The sequence below is a fragment of the Thunnus albacares genome, chromosome 4 (genome assembly GCF_914725855.1).
Source record: "Thunnus albacares chromosome 4, fThuAlb1.1, whole genome shotgun sequence".
Classification (NCBI taxonomy): domain Eukaryota; kingdom Metazoa; phylum Chordata; class Actinopteri; order Scombriformes; family Scombridae; genus Thunnus; species Thunnus albacares.
Window position 1 is genome coordinate 6,281,177 of NC_058109.1, and position 26,217 is coordinate 6,307,393.

The 26,217-nt window shown below is 38.7% G+C and overlaps 1 protein-coding gene and 1 non-coding gene across 2 annotated transcripts in view; one reads left to right on the top strand and one right to left on the bottom strand.

Annotated features, from left to right (window-relative positions):
• Nucleotides 1–1,038: 1,038 nt before the first annotated feature.
• Nucleotides 1,039–26,217, bottom strand: part of rims4 (regulating synaptic membrane exocytosis 4) — a 56,562-nt gene continuing 31,383 nt past the window's right edge. Inside the window, exons 3-6 of the mRNA XM_044349626.1 lie at nt 19,049–19,161; nt 16,919–17,020; nt 14,889–15,028; nt 1,039–9,102 (exon numbers count right to left, since the gene is read on the bottom strand). Coding sequence (XP_044205561.1) covers nt 8,884–9,102; nt 14,889–15,028; nt 16,919–17,020; nt 19,049–19,161 — 574 coding nt within the window. The 3' untranslated portion in view covers nt 1,039–8,883. The remainder of the gene's footprint in view (nt 9,103–14,888; nt 15,029–16,918; nt 17,021–19,048; nt 19,162–26,217) is intronic.
• On the top strand, nt 20,152–20,234 carry trnal-uaa. Its single transcript has one exon. It is a non-coding gene; the product is annotated as a tRNA-Leu (tRNA).

Genomic DNA, 26,217 nt, shown 5'->3' on the forward strand with positions numbered 1-26,217 from the left:
AGGATGTGCAGTGAGGTCAGCATCAGAGTCTGCTGCTTCTTCTGCCATGATGTTCAAGGCTGGTGATTTTCTCTATTTTTCTTATTGTTAACAAATCTCATGTGCAAAACCAAACCAACAATGAATTTATCTACTTACAAGTTTTGTGTGTGTATCCGAAACCTGAAAGATCTTATTTTTCTGTGCTGTAAACCTCAGTTGTTGTTCAAAAACAATTAAAAACACATCATTGAGCCACACTGTTGCCCTGGGTGACATGTTCCTTCGTCCTAAAGACTATGGTTAGTTTAGAAACGGCTCCAAAGACCAATAACAGCGATTACATTTTCAGTCTCCAGTGAGTAGTTCTATGTAAGGCAGACGCCACTGAGCATGTGTGGGCATGTGGTTCTATTTACAGAGCTTTGCTAGCTTGTTGTGCTATATATTACAAAGTCTTGACTTTTTGCTACACTTCAGTACAAAGTCAAGAGTGTGTGATATGAACAGCATCTGCTGTACAAGGAACTTCTGTCGGGAGCAATAACATTGTCCACTTGATCTAGAAAGTTTATGAATTGTCTATAGCCCAAAGCATATTATGAACTTGTTATGTGGTTATAGTAAAACCAAAATACTGCTACCGTTCCCAGCTAGTTTCTGTTCCACTGGCTTGCATAACTTGAGGGGTTTTCCCATTTCTTTTATCAGTCTTTCTTAAAAGCTGGAATTTTCCCAAGGTTTTTTGTGAATATTCTAAGATAAATTAGTATATTTTTACTGTACTTGTAGTAAAGTTTTACTCCAAGATATAATCACATTTATAATGTAATTTTGTCATTACTCAAGGTCATTTCCAATGAATCTTGTTGCTGTCAAATCCACACGGGATCTATAGTCATCAGAGTGACTCCTGTATAACAGCGTCCCTGAACAAATCTCAAACTGATAACAGGCACATTTGCACTTCAGCCTTTGAACCAAGCATGACATTACCACACTTAAATAAATACAAACAAACGTTAAAACATCTCATGATGGAGTTAAACTATTTTATTGACAGCTGGAATAGAATAACAATACACCAAATTGTGCATTTACTCAACAATATAACAGTTTGACAAAGAATCTGCAAATATACTTGTGTTTTAAATGACAGTGCGGTGAATAAAACTAAAGTTGCACCATTTTGTTACTCTTCTGATAACATTCAGGCCCTCTAGGTAGCAATACATGAGCAACAAATGGAAAGCAATGGAGATGGGCTTTTGCTGCGTCGTGCTTTGCTAACATTAGTTTATGCTAATCTACAAATGGGATGAAAAGTGTTAAAAACATTAAAAATTACCATTTGAACGTTAATGCTAGTTTGAAATAGTTAAACGACTCTGTGATTCTTTGAATGTGGAGTTGAAGGAATAGAAGTGAGATACTCTCCCTTCTTTTTGCTACTGCTGAGGTGCCACTGAGAAAAAAATGCAACTAAGTCAGTCGCTCCAATGACACTACTCAGCGGCTGGAACAACTTACATCGAATGTGTTCAACCAAATGGATGTGAAACTTAGAAAAAGAATATACACTATGCTTGGCAAATCTTCCCTGGATAAATACTTATCACTGAGGGAATTTTCCATCAGCATTGATTCCAAAAGTTGCCCATATCACATGCTCCTGACAGCATGAGAAGGCCTGTGAAAGTGTGTCATCCAATATCCAAAAACCAAAACATCACCTTCATACAATATTTGGGGGCCTTAAGGAAATGTCATGTTTGGAAATTGGCTCAAATGTCCTCAGAAGGTCTCCAATGATGGTTTAGAGATGATCATTTAAGGCTGTGAATGCTGTAGATATAATGGCTTTGTATCATCAACCAGAACTGCAGGAATAAAAAGAGGATTTGTTCAGAGGATTTGGGTTGGAGGGTTTTAAAATAAATATGAACTCATAGAGAAAGATGAAAAGGTAATTTTACCAGAAACAGTTGAAAAAGAAAAGTTGTGAAACATCATGGCACTTTGATTCTCACTGGGGCCACCCAACCTAAAAATGTAATCAGTCGGGGTAATGTGGGATGCTTTGGATGAGAGGATCTACCAGATGGCATGTGGGGAAACTTCTGTGAGGGGGTTGGGTTGGGGAGGGCCTCAAAGGGTGGTAAAAAAAAAAAAAAAAAAAGTGTGAGAACCTCTGCCTCTGCAGCACAGCAGACTGGAAGAGATGTGTTGCTTTTGGGATCCGCCAGCCGCCGTTTCGTAACAGTCGCAGAGGAGCTGCATCTACCCTTTCATCCTCCCACTCCTACACCTCTTCCCCCGGAGAGAACATGATATGATATGTGTCTAGAAACATACACACTGTCACTCTAAGAGAAAACACAAACAGTGCTCTCTTTCTTTCTTGTAAGTAAACCCATGTACTTAAGAGGAAAACGATATGGACGATTTAAGCTCAGATAACAAGGGTTTTTGAAGAAGGGAATTCTACTCAGATTCACTTTTAGGTTGATCATCTGCAAAAACAGCCAGAGACTTCATGGCTTCACTCAAAAAAATCAAAAAGGTAAACTTTTCTTCCATTTTGCATCCAGGTTAGCTTAGAGTTGGGCTTAGAGTGTGCCAGTGACCACACATGTGCACAAAAATGTGGTTATATTGCAGGAAACTAATGTGAATGATATACTGTAGGAGCCATGTAAACATATTAATCCCTTTTTACACATACGTATTCAAACACTGGAGGCCTTCCATTGAGAAATGAATCTGAAAGTAACATTCTGGTGCCATCTACTGCGACCCAAGACTCAAAAGTTGCCCAGACAACCAGCCAACCAATTCTGCTTGTTTTGATTCCCTTAGGAAACAGAAGCATAGTTGTTTTATACTCAAACCCAATTACATCAAATATCTTCAAACAACATGGAGGAAAAAAGTGATAATCACCTTTTGTGCCCGGTAGCTCATTGAATAATAACTTTAATAAGCTACCAGGGTTTGAATAAGAAAAGCGATGCATGGTAACATCTGGGGAAATGGTTTAGTAGCAACAGGAGAAAACAACTCCCCAATCATAGCTAAGTATGTAAATTCAACCCTGTCTGCAAGCTTTTTGTATTATGAGAATTTGGGCCTTTAGGTGCAATAAAATGTTAAAACTCCCAAAGAGTTGCACCAGGAAATTATTTTCATACTTATCATGTGTGCAGGGAGCAAAGAGGAAGGTTTCTAAAGCTCAGGCTAAAATGGGCCCAAAAATATGGAAGCCCAAGGAAGCCTGAAAGACTTTTTAGGCGTAGAGAAACTCTGATTGGTATAATCGGGACGCCATCCATCTTTAAACATGGTGTCCAACTGTCTTAATACATCCATGCAGGCTACCAATTGTTGTTGCTTGAAAGGAAAAGAGTGGGGCGCTTACACTGACGTCTGTTTTAGATTTGTTTGTATGTTACAGCTGTGTTTTTGATTGCCTGAACATATCTGCTTTTGATTAGTTTCGATTTGATTAATATAAGTTAAATTAGTTAATATTCAAAGGTGAATTTACAGTGTAAATCATTCAGGAATCCATAGTTCCACCTGCTGCATGGAATCGTGTAATTGAGAACTGGCAATAATTACATTAATGTGCGCATGTAAATGTAGCCAGCGTCAACCAAGAAGACTGACGTGCTAACATCACTCATGGTTGTAGATATTCTCAAGATCAAGAAAAAGATGAAAATTTTAGGGACAGTCCTGTTACCTTTGTTTTGCATCTAAAAGTTATTAGCTTAACACAAATGCTGCTTAATGTATTATGTAATACGACCGTCCCTAGATTTTTCTTTCTGTATCTTGGGCAATATGGTCTCATAGAAGTGAGCAGTACTAACGAGTAAGGGAAAATGTCTAGTTTTGCAGAATGACAACCTGAAAGGTAGTTAGGGTGGAAAAGGACCCCAACAGAACTCCAGTACAATTCTGACAGATGGCTACAGTAGATTGCGAATGTTCTTTTGTTGTTTTTTTTTTCATTTTAATCTACTCAGTTGAAACCACAAGGTACCATTATGTCCATTCAAACATCAATAAACAAACAATAGCGTTATTTTTCTAAGTTTAGAAAATAAGTCTTGTTAAGAAACAGGTCAGACTGTTTGAATATCTACGCTGCAAAAATGTTTTTTTTTTTTTTGTTTTTTTTTGCTCAGTTTGTTCAATTAAGCCCACGCCAAGAAGTGGGGAGGATACACAAATAGTTCAAATATCAGCATATCAGAAATTCATTAAGAACATATGCAAAGATAATCCTATTCATAGATGACACTTAAATTACTTTAAGTAATGGGCTGAAATGGTGACACTGTAAAACGTTTTTTTTTTTTTTGCGTCGTTTTGATTACTTTATGTGACAATTCTTAGTCCTTAGCCCTGACAAAATGTATATCGGTGTGTTTAAGGCCTCTACTTACATTACAATTGATAGTAGTACATAATTAACTTCTGTGTGGCGGACTCAATCAAAATATGGGGTAAATGCAAAAAAAAAAAAGTACATTTCTAATGCTGAGTATGTCAACTATAACAATACATAGTTCATTAGCTCATCTGCTTGCCTTTAGAGTTACAAAATGTCACAATCAAATTCAGACAGTGAACAAGAAGCTTTTGATAAATGAAATTACACAATCGACGTCAATAAACAAACATTAATTACTCTTAATCTGTTGGCAAATACTTTGTCTCTCTTTCAAACAATTAGAGATGACAATTTCTAGCAAGGGTCATACATGTGTACACCAAATTAACACTTTAACCAGAGTCTGCACCTGTAGCCATCGTGGAAAACCCATCATTTCCTGCATGCGTGCCACACTGCTGCCGCCATGCTGCTCCACCCCTAAAAGAAACTGTTCGGAAAGTATTTAAGCTGGTAAATGGTTAAATGAACAATCAGCTCTTTGTTAACCACAATCAATGCTTTGTAAAATGTCTGTTCACTTGTGTTGCACAGGCGGCTACTGCAGGTTAGATGTAGATAGATGGGAAAGTTCTAGGATGGTTACCAAGCCGACTCTCATTGTGATTTATCTGCGCTAAATCTAGATCATTATCATGCAATGCTACTTTTGTTTCAGCCACAGAGTTGCTGCAAAGCCAGAATGTACTCTGCTTATGTGTGGCTGAAGAATGAAGCTATTTAATGCCAAGTGTGTAAACTTTTCTCTTTCATTGGTCCTCGATTGGGAAATCAGCCCTCAAAAATGTTTAAATTTTGGCACAAAAGAACACTGACAAAAACACATTCCTTGGGTCACAGTAAGAAGAGTTATATATTTGATTTGTACAAGTGTTCTAATATCACTTCTTTTATTTCTTTCCATTTTTTAAAAATAGACCTTTTGTTCTAACTACCAGGTAGTCATCGTTATCATGAGATTAAAATCCATGCTACTCAATATCGTTTTAGGTTGAGAAAAAATTATCCTGCATTTTTCAAATTGGAGATTTTCATGTTACATAGGATGTTACTGGGTATTTTTTTTTACAGAGATTCCTCAGAGACTACATGATGCTCTCCCTGGAAAAAGCTATGGCCAGAGGTTGTTATAATGATAATGGAGACACATGAATGTATTGTGGAAAGATGACAGATTTTTATCAAGTGATCATCAGGTTCTGTCATCAGATTCTTCAAGCTATTATATGTATTTTAATTCATAATAATACTGCCACCTTCATCCTGATATATACAAAATATACACCACAAGATGAATCACTGACTAAACTTGTCATTTTCCACAGTGTGTGTTGAGAAACTGAAAATATGCCATGCCAAGATGTTTCTGGTTATTGCTTTACAGAATGTGGCTAATTTGTTTGGAAAAAAGATAATATCCCTGCAACACTGCTACTGGCAAAACAGAGCCCACTTTTGCAAAGTTTTTTTTAGAGTACAATTACTCTAAATTGTGTGGTTTAATTAAAATATTAGTTGATTAGTGTAAGATAAATTGAATTTTGTTCTGAGATCTTGTATCGAAGTAAAAAAAAAAACTTAAATGGCTGAAAATGTGGGGTTTTTTGTTGGTTTGTTTTTTTTAATTTTATTCTTATTCTTATGACAGATCTCAGTCTTGTCTGTGAAGGAGAAAAGCCCCAAATTCAGTCACATTTGTAAAAATCTGAATTAAACTGCTACATAAGCGTGTATTCCTCAATTGAACATACACTATTTCGTTTCTCCTCTTTCTGTGTAGCTTATAGCTCATGCTTAGTCTTATCAAGTTTTCTGCTAATTAATTAGAAGTTTTAATCAGTCATGCGGATGCTACCAGCTAATGCTACAATCTTACGGTAACTACCAAGGATATCCCTTCCCTTCCTCAGAGTTTTAACATTAATCAACTAAGTCATTATAGATGAACTTTGGCTCACTCCAAGAGACACTAACAACCATAATATTTACACATAAAAAAGACATTAAGAATCATAAAGTGCCCAAATGAAATACATATACCTTTGTTCTTTAATAAACTATAAATTTCTCTACAGTGTACACATTGTGTTCCCTTTAAATTCATCCTATTTTTGTTTCCTTTTTTTAAAATCTGTAAGACCTGACATCAGTCCAGACAGATCCTTTGTTTGGATGATGCAAAGTACATTTCATGCTTCCTTCCTCTCTTTCCTTTTCGTCCCTCTCTTCCTCCCTCCATACTGAGTCGTAGCATGGCTAATCACCAGGTGCCTTGGCGGTTTGTGGATTAGAGCTGTAATTTAGAATAAAAGGGACGCTCCTCTGCACAGCCTGAATACTGCTGTCAGATGTTGTGAGTGGTTGCTTCTGTTCCTCCCTCACAATGGCACATGCCGCAAGGTAATTGAAGAAGAGGAAGGAGAAGACACTTGCTGGTAAAAATTGGCACAGTAGAAACTGTTATTAGACAACTGTTAGCCAAAGCTTTAAAAAAGAGAGGAGGAATCGTACAAATCTACTTCTAGAGTACTAGCTAAAGAGCAATCCGAACTACAATTAAACTGGGATACTCGGTCGGTTTTCAGCCCCACACTCTGAACCAGGCTATTAACCTCAACACTTTGCTTTTGGAAACATTTGTCTATTTTATCAGCTTGTCATGTGTCAGTGCTACAGCACAGGTACAATACCCTGCACTCACCCTGCACTCGATGTGACCTGTACTACCAGGTGGAATGTGAATATTGAGAACACATAACAGAACTGAACTAAATGAAGACAGAACACCCTCAACATTTCAGACCCCATTTACACCTGGCTGTTTCATACCACTTGTGTCTAGATTGCACCCCGATAAGGTTTAACCACATTGCATTTGGACATGCCAGATGCGTCTATCGTTAGCCACTTTGAATTCTTATCAATACAGTAAGTTGCATGCATAAAATCCAATTTAGTTTGTCTGCAAAACAAAATATCTGTATCCGCCATGTTTCCACTCTCGGATATATCTTTGATGACTACATAGCAGAATATTATGCATGGTTCTCATTCACACACATTATTTGGAGAGTGAAATGCTTTTACACTCATTTGGCTAAAACAGAATTGCTTCCTGAAGTAGGTCAGTCAATCAGATTTCAATATTTTTCTTGATGTGTCTTGGGTACATTTACACCAGCTCGCATAGGCTGGAAATTTCTATTTGGATGTAAATTAATTTGCTACGGATTCAAGAAACAACCAGCTAAAATGGGGTCATTGGTCTTTTTTTCTAAGAAAAAAACACAAGGCTGCATGTTTTCATTCCTACCAAACACAACTGTAGCTGATTTGACTGATAAGTGCCTTGCACAAAATAATCTGTAAAATCGGCTAATGTAGTGATTGATAGTAATAAAAATCTACAGGCTCTAAGGGTCATGATGGCACATGATCTTTGGGAACTCAGAACCTGCTAGTTATTCTTTTAAGTCATATAAATCCACCCAGGAACTGATTTATACCTGGCACCTGCAGTCCTCACTAACTGGTAGGATAGCAACCCAGCAGTACTCTGGATCTCCAAGAACAGGTAGAGATCTGGATCCTTCCAGAGGATGAAAGGGGCTTTCTACACATACATACAATACACTTAGTACCCAATGATTTGAACATTGAAGGGCCAAATGTGTGACACAAAAAACAAAAACAGCTCAAGTCAAGTGTTCAAAACCAATATGTCTTATATAAGTTGAAAGTCTTCTGCTGCGTACAGATTCACCATTCACCCATAACCTACTGTCCCAATGCTCCTGCAAAATGGAAGGCTGGTGTCTCAAACAATCTGAGGGCAGTCTCACTTTCTCTCCGGACTCATGGATAGACAGATAACGCTTAGAGGCTGTCCAGCCCCTTAATGAGGACATAGAAAGACAACAAGCAGTCCTGGGAATGACAATCGAATGTAGGCTGTGGAGAAGGCGCGTAGCTGAAGCAAAGCTGAGCCCGCAGTGTATTGCGGTCCCAATAGGATGTGATCAATGTCGGCAACCGAGCCCTCCTTTGAAGTATCCTCATTAAGTAGGGTTTTGTTTATTCATCAAAGAGATCTGAAGAGAGCAAAATTTTCCTGCGAATCTGAGAGGCGGTCGGTTGCAACAACAAAAGAAATGTGCTTCCCATGAGTCTTGGGAAAACGATCTGATACAGTATCAAAAGAATTATAGTACATTTCCAATGAGTGCCCGAATGTTATGTCATTTCCCAATCAGATGAGTGGTTCAGTCCCAAGTGTGGTTGGACCTGTTGAAGTGCCCTCGAGTAAAATACTTAACACCTACCTGCTCCAGGGGCAGGTATATAAAAATGTGTCTTATGACTCGGTTGAGACGGTAAAAGAATTCTGAAAGTCTAAGCAGGTCTCAGCCGCAAAAACAAAACGTAACATTTTTGTTTGAGTCTTAGGGTCGCTCACAGCAGGGCCCAAGAGTGCTCTCCAGGGACATCTGGGAGGAGTGGCGGATGAGTGGCGCCATCGTTGGGTCCACCATGGAGGAGGTAGGGAAGAGCTTGTACCAGCCAATCACCATCGTGCTGAGGTCCAGCTCCTCCAAGAGGATTCGAGCTACGCCCATGAAGCATTTGCGGTCCATCCGTCCATAGTTGCCCCAAACGATCACCTATGGAGGAAATAAGATAAAAATTAGGAGAAAAAGTATGCATTGATATATTACTAAGTATTATAAGTGCAACATATATGTCAGAATTCACAACTTTTACACAAAGTTAAAGAAACCCCAACATGATACCTGGAATATAACAGTATTACTGTACACCCAGGATACCGAAGCATTAGTGCACATGAAAACTTAAATCCAGAAGCTGGTCTGTCCTATGAAAGCTGAAATCCACAAAACAACCCCTGTCCTCTACATACATTTATACACTAAGAATTTCCTTTGCCAGGGGTGCCCTGGGAGCTTGGAGGTTGAGACATGGAGCGTGAACCATGACATCCCCGTTTTAAGTCTAGCTGGGAACCTTTGTTGCATCTCTTCCTCTATAGCTTCCTGTCACCTCTCTCTACTGTCTGTAATAAAGGCTTATTAAATTCCCCCAAAATACTAAAGGGAATTTCCTTTGCCAAATACAGGAGGAAACACAATTGCTGCCTGGAAGTGTGACATTCCTGTATGGCATAGAAGTCATAGGGAGGAGGTCAGGGAGGATACTCAGGCGTACGAAGCACAGGACGTTGACAATGGAGATCAGAGTTCATGATCACTAATTAACAAGTCCCATAAATATATTTTAAACATAGTAACAGAAGAGAGATGAAAAATATGTACTTCACAGTCCATTTTCAATCTAATATTCAGACTATATTGTCACAAATATCACATAGTCTTGAATAGAAGGTATTGATCAGCATAGTCTTATTTCAAGGTAGTTAGTGCCTAAATGTGGCTTCGGAGGATCTTTAATCCTGCACATAAAGCATTCTGGGGGTAACGGAGGAACAGTCAGATTAATTGACAAAGTGATAAGGTTAAGAGAGCAGGGTTAATTAGCATTAGTCAAGATAGTTTGGAAATCGGTTCTGAAGCAGATCTTGACAGTTTCTTTCTCTGTTACAGCAGCGTAGAGCAGGCTGATGTGTCAATTAAAGCAAATGAAGAGGGATTGTGTGCGCATGTGAGGGAGTGAGATGATAACGGTATGTGCTTTGTAAACCTGTGTGTGTGTTTGTACGTTCGGTGTCCTCTGTCTCCTGACATCCTGATAACATCAGGTCTCATCTCAGACCGCCCCACATCTTGTCAAGCGGCGGACAAAATAATCAATATCCGTCTGCGCGTGTGTCCACTCGTGCGGTGGTCTTGTGTGTCGGTGCATGCCAGCATACCAATTTGTTTCATGTGGGTGAGTGTGTCTGTGCGGGTCCGCGAGTGATTTCCACAGAGACTCAGAGGCCAAATCTGCTTCAATCTATTCCCTCCATCTTTAAAGAAGGGGAATCTATCTCTCTTTCTGTCTGCCTGCGATCAGTTCTTCAAGCATGGTCTTGACCTCAACCACTACCACAACTTAGTAGAGAGAGACATCGAGAAAGGGAGAAAAGAATGGTAGAGCAAAAAACAAACTGGCCGAGTGTTGAGTGTGGAAGCTGCAGTGTCCTCTGCTGCTCAGCTCTCTACGAAGTGGAGCACACGTAAACACCCATGATGGAGTGCTAATGAATAGGGGGAAAGGGATTTAATTAAAAGAACAAACAGCGTGTTGCATGGTGAGGATAAGTGCACAATGGATGGATGAACTTGAATTGAAGGAGAGCGTACGGTAGAAATCAGCTACACTCAAAGGTGGAGTGAAAAGTCGGCCGTCGTAGAGAGACGGAGGAGAGGAAATATCGTGTGACGCATATTTTCTCTCTCTCTCCTGGCAGGCTTTCATAGTGCTGCACTTCACATGAGAAGTGACAGAAATAGTTGTGTAAAGAATGAAATAAAGAGAGAAAGAGTGCCAGAGAGAGAAGTTCAAACCTTGCTTTCTTTCTCCCCTCTTCACAGCTGGCCAATCACAGCGTAAAGAGGTTGTGAATGTCGGATCGGTGGTTTCGGAAAGTTACAGTGCTGGATGTCAGAAAGGTGTAGGGGGGAGGGGGTTCCGAAGCTATTCGACATGATGTTAAAGGATAAGGATGGTGATTTTCTATATTTTTCTTGTTGTCAACAAAGCAAAAACAACCTGATAGAGATCTTTAAGTATTCGTACACATTCAGAGATGAGCACAGAAATCAGAATAAGCCGACATTTATCTCGCACTAACTTCATATGGAATAGTATACAGAAAACCAATTGCTCAAGACAATATAAAAGATTACATGCAAATCGACAGAGAGCTAGAGATAAGAGAGAAAATGAGACGATCAGAGCATGGGAGCAGAGGGTGCAGAGCGGAGGAGAGGAGGAGAACAATGGACAGCCGATAATTAGAAAGGAGGCGTTTAGTGACCAATTACGCAGTGACAGCAGCAGCAGCAGAGCAGCCTCAGGCCGCTCTGAAGGCCTTTTCACTGAACACAGCAGTTCAAACCCGCAACCTTCAAAAACCTGTCGACCTGACCTCTGTTAACCACAGACAGCAGCCTGTGTGAGTGACCGTGCTCTAAAGGGAACAAGGACTGCGACTTTGATATATATATAAATCACAATTTCAAATACAAGTATCATAATGACTTACATGCTAATTATCAGTGTCAGTATAAACTGTATGTCCATTATGTGGCCATTAGTGTCAGCTTGTGCTTTGCAGACCTTTAGATTTCACATATTAGATAAATGTCCTTTCTTTTTGTTCTGTTTTTTTTTTTTTTTTTTACCAATACATCTCTAATTTGTGCACATCGTTTGTCCTCTGAAAACTCAAATTTAAGCAAATCACATCAAGATCTATTTAAATTGCATTTTCACACTCAATTCACCACAAAAGTAATTTAATTATATGTAAAAACACAGCCAATGTGCAGCCGAAGTGAAGTGCTACTCGACTGTTATTCCACCTAATACATGATCTTCCTTTGCAACAGTGCTTGAAAGCATGATTAAGTGTTTTATCTTTCCTTTTTTTTCATCCACAGCTGCCATTTAAAGTCCTATTTGCACAGGAAGAAAATTAACTGAATATTATGGTAACTCCCCCAGATTTATATAATTTTATGCCATCCATTAAAAGCAGGTGATAGCCGCTGTAATTTCTGGGGTCATTCATACTGTTGTCATGCAGCGACAATACAAGTGAGTTATGTAAAATGCATTATGATGCACATGCATCTGAATTAATTCAACTGAGGTTTTTCTACCGCTAACTTCATGTAATGGTAGATGTGAAACCTAAAAAAAATGTTCATATTTGGGAAAAAAGGACATTTTTCTTCATAGTATCACCTGAAACTTAAATACACTAAGTATGATGTCAGCATACAAGGTGACAAAGAAGCTGTTTGGACAGTTAAACAAACATGCGTCTCAAATCACTGAGTTGAGGAAGGTTTTTGAATGAATTTCTGGTGTAGTCTCCCGCAGCACTCCGCTTTGCTAAATCAGGAAGTGACAAATTGAAAAGCGCTGCTGATTTCAGCGATTTTCATTATCCAGTGTGAATGAGTTTGATGAAACTCAGAGGACAGCGACGCAGACAGCAGATAATTAAGAGGGAGGCGTTTAGTGGCTAATTACACAGCGACAGGAGCAGCAGAGCAGCCCGAGGCAGAGCTGAAGGCCTCTTCACTGAACACACAGTGGTTTCCACCTGCTGATTACTGAGGAAATCTGACACACCGTCAGGTTAAAACACACATGCACGCAATGTTGGTGTTGTGTGTTATTTAAAGGCATGATGAAAACAGCATCGCAGCAAAGTATGAACATAGTGAAAACGAACAAAACTGACAATTATGACAAAAATAAAGAATGATGATGAGATGAAAATAGTAAAGAGGAGAGTAAAAACAGGAAAGAAGGAAGAGGGAGGGAAGGAAAGACAGAAAGATGTAAAGAACATACAGAGACTGAACAAAGATGAGTGCAGCAACAAAACAAGAAAGGATTGATTTAATGAACTGATTCATTAACTGCACGTTTTAATTGAACAGAAAAAAATAAAACAGGACACAAGATGAAGGATAAAAGTAAACACGAAATGAAGGCGAGAAAGAGCAGACAATGAAGGAAAGAGAGAGAGAAGAGAGAATTAAGTGGGCGATAAAGGGAGAAAAAGGAGAAAAGGCTGTAAAAAAAGGAATGAAAATAGAGTGTGGAAAGGGCGAGGAAGAGTAGGAAGGGAGAGAAGAACGAGGAAGAAACTAGGGAAGGAGGGGAGTGGAAAAGAAAAGAAGGAGAGAAAGTAAAAAAGGGGAAAGCATTAAGAGAATAGAACATGTACCATGGAGAAAAATAGAATAAAAAAGGGAAGGAAAGACACAGAAAGAACACAAAATGAAGGAGGAAAGAATGAAAGAATCTGCCATAATAATCAGTCTCTCTCAGTTTGTCTTTTGTGACATTTTTGATCTTGAAAGCAGCTGAAGCTCAAACAAATTACAGTAGACAATCAGCTCAAACGGCCTCCTGGTCCCTCAAGTCAGATTCTCACTGTAAATGTCAAGCTCTTTTCCCCCCGGCGTCCTCTGCTGTCTCTCCTCTACACCACCTGAACTTCTCCCACAGAGTCACAACAACCCAGCTGGAGCCATTTATAACTTACATTCATCAATCCACACGATCCTGGTGGAACTCTTCTCTTTTTTTTTGCTGTCTTAGGGGAGCAATCTGGTAGAGTTGTTTTGTAATTGGGACTGTGAATTTACTTTTTCCACCACACTGCATCGCCACAGCAGGGTGGTGCGCTTGGATTGGTCTGTTCTGTACACACAGCATCTATTGCAAGGTCCTGGGGGAGGGATCCTTCCTCTGTTGCTCTTCCTGAGTTTTTTTTTCTGTCATTTCTTCCCTGTTAAAATGTTTTTGGGGGAGTTTTTCTTTTCCAAATCGAGGTTCTAAGGATAGAGAATGTTGCATTGCTGTAAAGATTGCAAAGCCCCCCTGAGGCACATTTGTGATTTCTGATATTGGGCTGTATAAATAAAATTGACTTGACTTGACTTGTGATGCTGGCTATGAATGGCAATGTTGTTTCTATCAGTCCACGACTCTACTTCAGTCCAGACTGACATATATAAAAATATTGCCATTGGATGGATTGCCATGAAATTTGGTGCAGACATTCATTGTGCTCAGAGGATGAATTCCAGTAACTTTGGTGACCCTCTGACCTTTCCTCCAGCACCACCAGTGGGTCAAAGTTTTTTCATATTCAGATATTCATGACTCCAGGAGATATATCCTAATGAGTGTCAACAACTATTGGATGGATTCCCATAACATTTGGTACATTCATATCCCTATTAAGATGAATTTTAAGGGAGCCTGGTGGTAGTTCAGGCATACACCCTCCAAACATATATATGTCCATGACCTACTTCTCTCAACAGACTGTCGTATAAGCATTTGGCGCTCATTCAGTCTGCATTCAACAACACTAAGTTCTGCCCTTGCTGGCTCAGAATTTAACTCCCTCCACCTCCCCAGCCTCCTCCTGGATTGGCATTCAGTTGTTTGTGAATTTTGAATGTTTATTTTGAATGTTTGATGTTCATTAAACGTGTATCTAAGGCGGGGGTTGTGTGTAGCTCACTCAGATTTGTTCCTGAGCATCACATGATGAGAGCCTTACTGTCAATGTCAAATGCATGTTGTTGCAATAAACGGTTAAAAGCTTGATGAGGGTCCTGACTGAAATCACTTTGATGATCCCCTCACTTTTCAAAAATCTTATCTAAAAGCTGAAATCAAGTTTAATGTCTGTCTCATTTCACAAACTGTTTGGCATGATGGTGGATCTTACCTGTACCACTTTCCCCTGTGGACTTTCAGAGAAGACCAGGACCTGGTTGTAGAGAGGATCCAGAGACTTCCTCACTGACTTGGTCTTCTTCTTGGCCACACAGATCCCGTTCTCCAGGAGGTAAACTTTGATGTAGGCCGCTGGAACAACAGCAGAAAGAAAAGTTAAACTCTTCTGAGTACTTTCTGCAATTCTGCTTTCAGACTGGCTTTACTCTGGAGTTTAGAGATTGAGTCTGATGAGATTCACAGATTTAGAGCTGTTTATACTAAGAGTAGACTACCATACAGTACAGTAGAAGAGACAAGGGCAGAATAAAGTCTAGTGAACTAACAGTAGTAGGTAGATTTCACTTCTTTTTCTCGTTCTTTACTCGGAATGGAAACTCAGAAACATCTGAACCTGAATCTGATCCAGAATGAGTGGACAACCTTAGCAATAACCAGCTTTGTGGGCAAAAATCACAAAAAGCATGTCATGTCCCCTTAAAAATAAAAACCCAAAGGCAGTGTGGTCAAAAAGAAAAGAGTATATATGAGTAGATAAAGGCAGGCTATAGTAGAAGATATTGCTGTACATACAAGACCATTTAGTACCATTAGTTTCTCTGGATTTCTGTCTGCAAAAACGACCAAAAAAAGACCAATAAAATCTTTAGGAAAACATCAGAAAATGCAAAAATGAATACATCCTCATGCAAATAATGTCTGTGATTATTAAGAGATGTTTTTCTTTTTTCAATTCTGCACCACATCACTGTGAAACCACTCGAAAGAACTACAGCTTACTAATGATATACTGATAGTCTTCTACTTATTTTATGTCCTGGACTTCGACTGATCGGCACATACGCACACACAAACACACACTCTAAAGCTTTCTGTCCTGTATGTTAGATGACAAGATTAAAGATTAGACCTTGGCACACTGAAATCTGGATCGAGGTCCTCCTTTGTCTTTATACGATATATGGATTTCCTTTCATCTCTCATCTCTCACTGGCATGTTTTTTCTTTCATTCACATTAAATTGCTCTCTACTTACCCCCCCCCCCCCCCCCCCCCAACTCATGTTTGTGCTTTGCTCTGTTCATTATCCTCTCTTCTTTTATCTCTCTCTCCCCTCTCATAGTTCTTTCCCAGATATAGTATTTAGTTGTTTTCCATTTTTGCTGATGCTGTTTTGTTCTTATGCAATTAGGATCAATTGGTGGTTTAACATTATGCAACAGAGGGGGACTACAATCAGAGTTAATAGTTTGTTGTTACACAATCAAACCAGCTTAAAAAGAAAATTAAAAAAAACCCAGCAGCACAGTGATGTCTGTCAAGTTTCCATTTCCTGTGACCAGTGCATATCACTGATACAGTACAAGAGAGGGTCAATTGATCTGATTAATTAATTCGCTGGTTGTTTGAAAACAAAATGAAATTTTGATTTATTTCAGGCGCAGTGATGCATGAAACTTGAAGATCTTTGTGGTTTAGATTTACAAATGTGCTCAATTTTTCACACATTTCTCCTGGCAAACCGTCTTCCTGGTGGTTTTCAGATAGATTTTTATTCATTTTCTGTAAATTTGGGAAAAGAAATGTCGAAACAAACTGACTATCCAGACCAGATACTGCATTTTTTAAAATACTACAGACCAACATTTGAAGTCAGAGCAACACACTGCTTTTTCACTTCAGCATTAGCAGAAGCATGTAGTTCTTACTTATTCAGGGGATCACCTCCCTCCACCCTGATGTTCACTCAACATTAAAATCACCATTTCCTCTTCTTCCCTCATGCATCTTTCAGACCTGCGTATCTGTGTTTTTGGAATTAGATTAGATTGTGTTCTGTGTGTCTAGCTGATGTTATTTGCTTTCCCGTGGTGCGTTCAAGTTTTTTCATTTTTTTGGGACAAATTGTTATGGTTTGATTCTGAATATGTGATGTTTCAGATGTAAAGTGGCATCCTGTAGAAAACACGGCATGGATTCTTTTGATCGATCGATTGGCAGACTAAAGTCGTGATGGTTTACCTGGAGGTCCTTTTGAACCTGGTTTCATGGTGAGTCCTCTGGCCTGGATGACCTCCACCTCCAGACCCCCGTTCCTCTCCATCAGACCGATCTCTACGTCACCTGAATGGATGAAAACATGGAGACATGTTTAGAAAAGATTTCACAATATACTGTTGTATATTGTGGAGGAGGTGAATATGTGTATATTTTCTATTTATTATAATTACTAACAATTATGTAGTGTCAGAAAACTGCCAGAGATGATAGCACCATCACTCAAAGCTTTATAATGATACTGTAGTGGGTATGAAATTGTACTATAACCTTCTACACAATGTGGTTGAACAGGGCTGCAGTTAGGATTACCAAATTCAAGACCAAGTCAAGAAACCAGGACAAAACGGGCACGAAACCAACCATTCCAACTGTCAAATATCATGTTTAAAGAGCTTTAAAGTAACAACGGAGATGCAGGAGCTAATAAAACCTTTATCATTTACAATTTACAATCTAATTTAGCAGATGCTTTTAGCCAAAGCATCATATATCTGAGAGTTGATGCAACACAAGCAAAGATCTAGTCTTTATCATTCATGCAATGAGTGTGTATGTTCAGCAATCAATGCCTTACATTCCAAACATAAACAGAGTCCTTTAAATTTTTTGTAGCGAACTGGAGAGACTTTTGAATCCAAGAACTGCTGACAATTAGACAAATTCTGGATGTCAGAGACTCGTCTGGAAAGTACAGAGAGCTCCGACTCTGGATTTTCAACTGTTTACAAAGTAGAATGCCTGATCTGTCTGGTTTGGCAGTAAATGAAACACAGACTGTAAAAGGATGTTTCTTAGGTAGCACCTCTCTGTCCCTAATAGTTTCATGGATGCAGAAACATCCTGTGAGTCCTGTGTGTCTTAACTTACTTAAACTGCATGAAGCAAACTTCTCATGGCTTAACACTGAGTTCAATTTGCTTTTTAGCTTCTTTTAGCTCATTGTTTTGGTTTTACGGCACATTTACTGCAAAATTCAGTCTCAGCGCTCCCCTTAATCTCAGTTTCAGCCATAGCAGGCGGCTGTTTTCAGCAAACAAGCTCTGACAAACCCGCTCTGCAGCAGACAAAGCCAGCGGGTAGCAATTAAAGAAAGCCACTTATTTATTCAAGAGTTGGTGGAGACCAAACTAGAGCTAAAAGGAGGTTAATAGTGGATTACATTCATTAGCTAGACAGAAACGCAACTCCAAATGAATGCTGATGTTGCTCTGAATGTGCATCTGTTTGCTAACATGTTAGTCATATCAACTTTGTAAGCAGACAGTATTTTAGGGCTGTGTGTCGTTCTTCCTTCTAGTGGTCAAATCTGTGTGTAGCATGTTTGATATTAGTGTCTTTTGATATGTGGGAAATGAAACTTTTCTTCATGCCACTCACTGGAAGTCACTCTGGATAATATTTTCAGCTAAATGTCCCCAATATGAAAAATGCATTCCTTTGAAAGTGACAGAGCACAGATGACGGCCAAGTTATTCTGGGTTCTCTGACATTATATAATATTGGACTGGACAGCAGGTTTGGAGTGGAGTTGGTCCAGTCAGTGTCACTGTTGTTGGGCCAAGGACACTGTCTGGCTGCCAGCGAGGAAACTGACCCACTTACAGTACATCACTGCTGTGGAGGACAGGCTGCGTACAATATATCCAGTATATACAGCCTGGAAATGAATAAGTGCAGGAGACGATGAGGAAAACTCAGCAGTGGAACACAGCTTTGATTTATGAGGCGCATTTTTTTGCCAATGTGAAATAATTTCAGCAGTCATTTCGGTTCAGTTTTATGAGGAAATAAGCTGCTTTTTCTCCTTAATTTTCAGACCCATTTTTCATGGGGAGACTTTCCTGTTGCCTGTTTCAGGCTATTTCATAAAATATACGTAATAGTTTTGACCCCCAAATCTTAATTTCCTTTTCAACTTGGTGAAAAGAAAGGAAAGAGGGATAGATTAAGTTTTTTGTCTTGCAGTAGCCATCTCTGTTTATATTAAAATTTTGATTGACTGACTGTAGATGAACTGCTGATAGTTCCTGTTGTTCATAGTGTTTGCAAAATGGTTGAATTTTTTTTTAAAAAATGTCTGTGCTCTCTCACCCATGGATGTTGTTGCCAGAGTCTGTCGCCCAACAAACTGGGCGGGTCCCATCCCATCCAAGAAGTCACTGAACTGGGCATCTGATGCCAGACACATCCCACTGTAGTTCAGACTGCAGAGAGAGATAGATGCAGACAGAAGAAAGAGATAGTTAAACATGCTCAGACAATTGTAATTGTACATTTATTAGGTAGAGAAAGTGAGTCAGAGACTAAAACATAATGAGAGAACACAGGAGAGGAGAAGCAGACAGACAACAACAGTGGAGGAATAAGATGAGAGAGAAAATGAGGAGAACTGATAAGTGAAAGCCACTTATCACTACTGGTTCAACTCCCAAAATTCAAATTGGCTCCCTAAAACAAAACTCAGCCTATTGGCTTCAGAGTTGACCCCTTGTGTCCCTATTTTATGTGTGTTTGTGTGTGTATGCAAAGAAATCAGCTCAGAGTGCTTTGGTGGCAAAATGCCAGGTACTCTACTACTGTGTGTGCGTGTGCATGTATGTGTACGTGTGTGTGCATGTGTGTGTGTGCGTGTCATGGACCGCAGTTAAAAGATGGATCCACCCTAATGCTAAAACCCTGTCTCCTAGAAATTATGTTCATATACGACTAAATTGCAACAGCACATATATATGCTAGAAACGTCAATCTGCTGAATTACGTTCTCTCTCAACATAATGAGAAAATGATGTTAATCATTGTTCAGAGACAACATACCTAGTTGTTTTTTTTCCCACCAAAATATCTGATCTTGCAGTACAATATCCGCTTCTAGAAACTGCAGCATTATTAAACATTTAATGGTTATGTTTAGACACCGGCAGCACTCGGTTGAGGTTAGGGAAAGATCATGTTCTTGGTTTAATACAGAAAAAACGTCTGCAATGACTTGAAACACAACATATTTATTAACATTTAAGTGAAACCACAATCTTTCACTAACCTAAGTGCTTTTGTTGCCTACATCTAACCTGAACATAATCCAGGCAGCGATTACATCTGCCAAAGCAACATAATTGGTAATGCAATTTAGTTGTACATGAACGTAATTTCTAGGAGCCTGAGTTGAATGCTGTTGATATTTTATAGGCATCAGAACCAGGATGGCCGAGTGGTTAAGGCGTTGGACTTAAGATCCAATGGGCATGAGCCCACGTGGGTTCGAACCCCACTCCTGGTAGGTTGCAAAGCTTTAATTTGTGCAGCAGTATTTGGGTCCCAAGATCCTGGTCTACATATCCACACAGGTGTTTCAACTTACTTTGCCTAATTACATTGTCTGTTAGTGCAGGACAACAGCGGAAACACTTGTGTGGATATGCAGGTAAAAACAATACCATAATGTAAAATTGTACCATTTAAGAGGTAAGTGCTACATAGGAAAGTTTAGTAAAAGTATACAACTGTTAATGGTAAAATGTTTGTGTGTATAAAGGATGTAAAAAGATGAAGACAGGACATATTAGCTAAACTTCTCATTTTCCCCTTCCTCCAGTCCTCTGGTGTGTTTTTTTGCAGTTTGGAGCTCCTTCGATCCCCGTGAGATATAATTCTCTCCCTGTCTCTACTTTTATCTCTTCTTCTTTCCTCCCCTTTCTTTGTCTACATTTCTTTAACCTTCATTCCCCGTCTTGTCTTTACTTTCATATATCATTCTAGTTTACAGTCCTACTCTGATGAGAGTACTTTATCTGCACATTTAAGGAAATGGGGCACTATTTTTCAGTCTTTCCACAACGACAGCAACCTTAATTACCCAACAGCTTTGTCTTCAATGTTGAATTAAGAAAAAGTATTAAAATATTTAGTAGATTGTCCCAACAAAGATATACAGACTTACATTTAATATTAACTTCAGAACGAATAGCCAAACACTCTGCAGTCATTACAAGATAATTTACAGTCTCTCTTCAATATGATTAACACATAAAAGCACTTAGCTTAGATTAGTAATTTATGCAGACGTATGCAGACATTAAATTACTGCAGGTCATTTTTTAATATTTTAAAGATACACCTTTACATCTTATTTACATATTTTTTTTGTTTGTGCTGTTTTTATGGTTATAAGTGTGTTTCTGACAGAAGGCATATTTCCATTTTTATGTGTTGTTGGTTTGCATGTGTGCATGCGATTCTATGTACTTATTGCACATATGTGTGGCGATGAGTAAATTAAGATACATGCAATTAATAAATCAACATACTAGATTCAGAGACATTCTAATGAGATAAAATCCTTTTTATACGCGTACGATCGTGTGTGTGTGTGTGGTGTGTGTGTGCGCTGACATGCAATAAGTCAAGCAACATTAGCCGAGTGGGTATTACTGGGTGATAAAATCCTGAGCTTTAGATTATGATGTTGGTGTGTGAGGCACATCTGGGGATTATGCTGCTGTTTCACAGAAATATGACGCTCAATGTAAACTGTGTGCTGTAGGCAGATGACACGCTGGAAATGTTTAGGTCTCTTTTAGGTCTATTTTTCACTTTTCATGATTATTTTCTGACGCACTTCAGCTCAGAATGACAACACTCTTCATCTTCATTAATGTTTTGCAAATTAATGTGATGAAGTTAAAAACTGGTTTGAATTAGCTTAAGTGAATGAAGGTGAGGAATTAAAACTGAAGTTGTTTGGTCCTTGTCAACATGTGATGTTGGAAACATGAAATGGACCAATAAAAATGAAATGTTAGTTATTTTGTGTGGTTTCTTTGTGTCTTTTGCTATAGTACGCATCCAAATGGGTGTCTAATCTGCACATTTTTCCTAATAAATACTGTACACTGTATAGGGCTAAGCAGCTCAACTACTAGCAATTTTGCCTTTGACCCGTAAAGCTTTATCCTGTCCTGTTTTGCATCATTACCATGCCGAGAGACCAGAAAGTATGATGTCATATCTATAGCCATAACATTCCACGCTGAAGAGCCTTTTTCATGCTTGTGCTTTTCAAACAATGCAGCCAGAGCCTGAGACTATTGAATTAGTGAGTTGTCCAACTCACTAATTCAATATGGAATGAGCTACCTGGATACAGCTGATAAATTCTGCTTCAATGTTGTCATTTTAGGCAGCGAAAGCAACAGCTGCTGGCTAAAAATGAGAACCCAGATTTTTTTTCCACAGTTGTGTGAAATCAAGGACTCATCTTTCCAAAAAGTGGTAATTTTGAGTTGGAAATCTCAACCCTGTCTGCTAAAAATGACATTTTCTATACTACTGAATGTTTTGCCAAATTTTCAAGGAAACGTCCTCACTGCCTGGATGATGTTCAGTGGCAAATTTTTTTCCACACAGAACTCGTAGGGAGGTGGTCGTGGTGGGTGATGGGCATGCAAAATGCAGGACTTTGAAAACAGAGGCTGAGTTCAATGTTCTACATTCTGCAGTGTTTAAGGTTAGGACGCAAAAACACTAGTTAAGGTCAGGGAAAGATTGTGGTTTTGGTCAAAGCTGCGGGGGGACTTTTGTCTCCCCGTAGCCTACTCCATCGCTACCATTGCTGTTGTAAAACAGTGGATAAATTGTTTTGAGCATCACACATCCCCAAAAAATGACTCATTTCACTGTCAGAATTTGATCCATTTGGTCTGATGACATTTGGAAAGTCTAGAAGAGCCACATGATTAAATTATTTCATCTCTGTTCAAGTTAGCAGAGAGCTAACCAGAAGTTAGGTGGCTCAGCTGGTGGAAGTCTCTAGTAGGGATGTGCAGAGGGCCCAGTATTTGTACTTGTATCTGTATTTGTTGAGGCAGCAAAATTATTTGTATTTGTATTTGTATTCAAATAAAAGTGTAAAGAGGTTTTAAAATCCTGTTTTTGTTTTTATTACGCTTTTAATTTTAGAAAATGAAAGTGTTACAATAAGTGTTCATGAAGTGATCCCTTGGGAGCACTTCATTTGTGTCAGTAGTTCAGCTTTATCTCTGGAGAACACCCCCAACTCCGGGATTGATTTCCAAATTAGAAAATGTGCGTCATGTAGCAGGTGGATGTGACTCCCCTTGTTGAGACCTGCTGATAGACGTAACAGCAGAGCAGAGGAGAGACACTGAGATAGTGATGTAACCAACCTGTGCGCTGGTATTTAACATGAAACAAATATTAGTAAGAAACCCACTATTTGTGCTTTGCCGAATAACGTATTTGTATTCAGGCACACCCCTAGTCTCTAGTGCACACACTCTGCCCGTAGAGCATGTGTAGTATGCATTCATCCAGCCAGCACAGGAATGTCAAACCTGACATCAGATTAAAAACTCTGTATACTGTGAAATACAGAGAGATTTATCTGGTGATGAAATTGAAAATGTAAATACATTCTGTGTCATGCTTAATGTCACTGTTGACTTTTTCAATATTTATCTAAGACAACGTCCTATCTTTAAACAAATACTTAGAGTTACACACATAACCATAAAAAATGAAGTTAATATTATGTTCATTATGAACACCATGCAACTTTACTGACATTATTTACTCTCATTAGCAACATTTTCTCACTATGTTGGAGCTCCAGGCAGCATTACTTTCAAAAAATATTTTCTGTTGCAAATTAGCTGCATATAAACACAGTTTATTTAAATTATTGTTAGCATTGTAAACTTCATATCGTTGCACATCACAACAAGAAGAGGAGAGTATTTTGAAAATGCAGTAAATTTAAACTGAACAACTCAAACCAAATCAAATGTCAACAGTGTCTTCACTGACCAAAAACTGAACAGAGAAAAAAATTCTAATATCCCTTACACAAACAAACACAAGCAAATGATTCACATTTAGCCCCACCACTAACATCATCATCATCACACACACACACACACACACACATACTCGCTGAGTCCTGAATTACCCGAACCATAAATCAGTAAGCTCATAAGTGTGATTGGATGGTGTGAGCTAACAAAGTGCTTATTCATGGCCGTGCATACGTAGGCACAGAGCTTTTCAATCAGCAGACTGAGCCAAACAGCTGAAGGAACCACAGTGACACAGACAGACAGGAAGACAAGCAGCAATTTCGGTGCTGCTGATTTAAATGAATGTTGTGGTGCAGCTCAATTTAATGATTCTACTGTAGTTTCCCCTCTATGTAGCGATGCTTGTAGCCTAGAGCTACACAGATTTGCATTTTAACCACTTAACTCTCTCTGTCTGACAGAATCAAGAGGTAATGAAAGGATTAAGATCCCACACAAAAGGATTACAGTTTATCTAACTTTTAAATTTAGCTACAGTTGGAAGAATAATTTTATTTAAGGCTGGTTGTGATGTTTTCCAACTAAAACAGTTGAAAAAAAACTAGTTTCCTGTAGTTTTCATCCATCGGTCCATAAACTATACTGGCTTATATCTTGTGCAGGGTAATAGTGAATTAGCTAAAAGTTAAGGGTGTAGGAAAATAAAAAAAAGTTAATTTATTGAGCTGGAAAATACAAAGTTTAACATCTTGGTCTCATTTCCTGAAGGGTGAAAAGATCTCAGTTCTTGAGCACTGACCAATATTTATAAGTTAATTGTATTTCAAGGCATCAGGGTCAGTTTGTAAAATTATTCTAGCACTTAAGCAAAGTAACAATTCAAATTATGTTAAATTTGATTTTGTGTTACAATGCAAAGAGAACAGACTTCAAATACTGCCACCTAAAACTTAATTTATTGCCTCTGCGAGTTTACACCATAGAATAAACATCATCATCATATTTCAGCTGACATATTCCTCTTTTTTTTCTTTCATTTTGGATGTGAGCTAAACAATGTTTTCATGTAGCAACTAAATAAACAGAATATCTGCATATTCCAAATATAAATGGAATATTAATATGCATGCAAACACACACAGTGATGCAATCATCCTCTCAGTCTCTACCTCTCCTTGTTTTCCTCCCTCCTCTGTTTGTCTTTAAACCCTCCCAGCCCCCCATCAGTCTATCTATCTATCTGTCTGCCTTGTCTTGTTATGTAACTGTAGGAATTCATGCTGGTAGCCAGGTTGGCACTGATTTGAGTGTGTGTGTGTGTGTGTGTGTGTGTGTGTGTGTGTGTGTGTGTGTGTGTGTGTGTGTATGTGTGCAGTAGTACTACACTAGTATCACTGAGGTCATAGGCACTTTTCCACTGGGCTTTACTGTATCCCGTCTCTCTGTGTGGCATCGTCAAAACCTCTGCTGACAATTTATGCTAGATGGATGATAGACATAAACTAGCAGGAGGCAGGTTTAAGAGAAGAAAAATAAAATGGAAACAAAAAAAGATTAAAAGCATGTAAACACCACCACCGCAATCCTCCAAATTGCTGTTACACCCCCCAAATATTACTCCTGTCGCTGCTTCAGTTCTTAGATAAACAGATTTTGTGTCCCTGTAATTCTTCCCTACAGTATTTTAATTAAAGTCACTATCTGTTGCTATTTCATAGTTTTGGCTTGAATCAAATAGTCTAATGTTTAATCTGAAAGCCAGATTTAATGGGAATTTAGTAATTTACAGGTAGAAAAGTTAACTAACAAAACCTCCAGGTGGCCAAACAAACTCATAAGCAATCATGAAGAGATGCAGTTGCATATTTTAGTTCAAACTATAAAGCAGCCACAGCATGCATATCTCAGCCAAAATATGTGGTATGTGCCTGTTTTTTTTTTCATTCAAGTTCAAGAGAAAATTGCAAAAATTCCCAAAAAATTCTATCTCACAATGCTACTGTAAGAAAACCTTTAAAAACTCCTGGTTTCAGAAGACAATTTTATTCATGAGTTCCTGGTTTAACTATCACCAAATTTCACTGAAACTGGTTTACAGTTTTTTAAATAATCTGCTAACTAACAGACATACAAAGAGACTGGAATGACACTAGAAATATCGCCTCACGGTTGTATTCCTCCACCAGCCAGTCAAGTTGCAGTTTACATCCATGTCTGTCCAGACTCATATAAAATATGTAGTGAAGCCTTAATAATAAAAGGTATTAAGTGTATTTTATGGTGAAACTGAAGTTATTACAATATTGACATGTATGATTCCAGTGAATAATTCAGCCCCAACAGAGAGCTTTTGAAAAAATGTGTATCCTAAAATAAAGTGGATCGTGTAAAGTCGATCATGTTCGGCTCTAGATCATTTATCTTCTGTTCCTTCAGTTCGGATTTAAG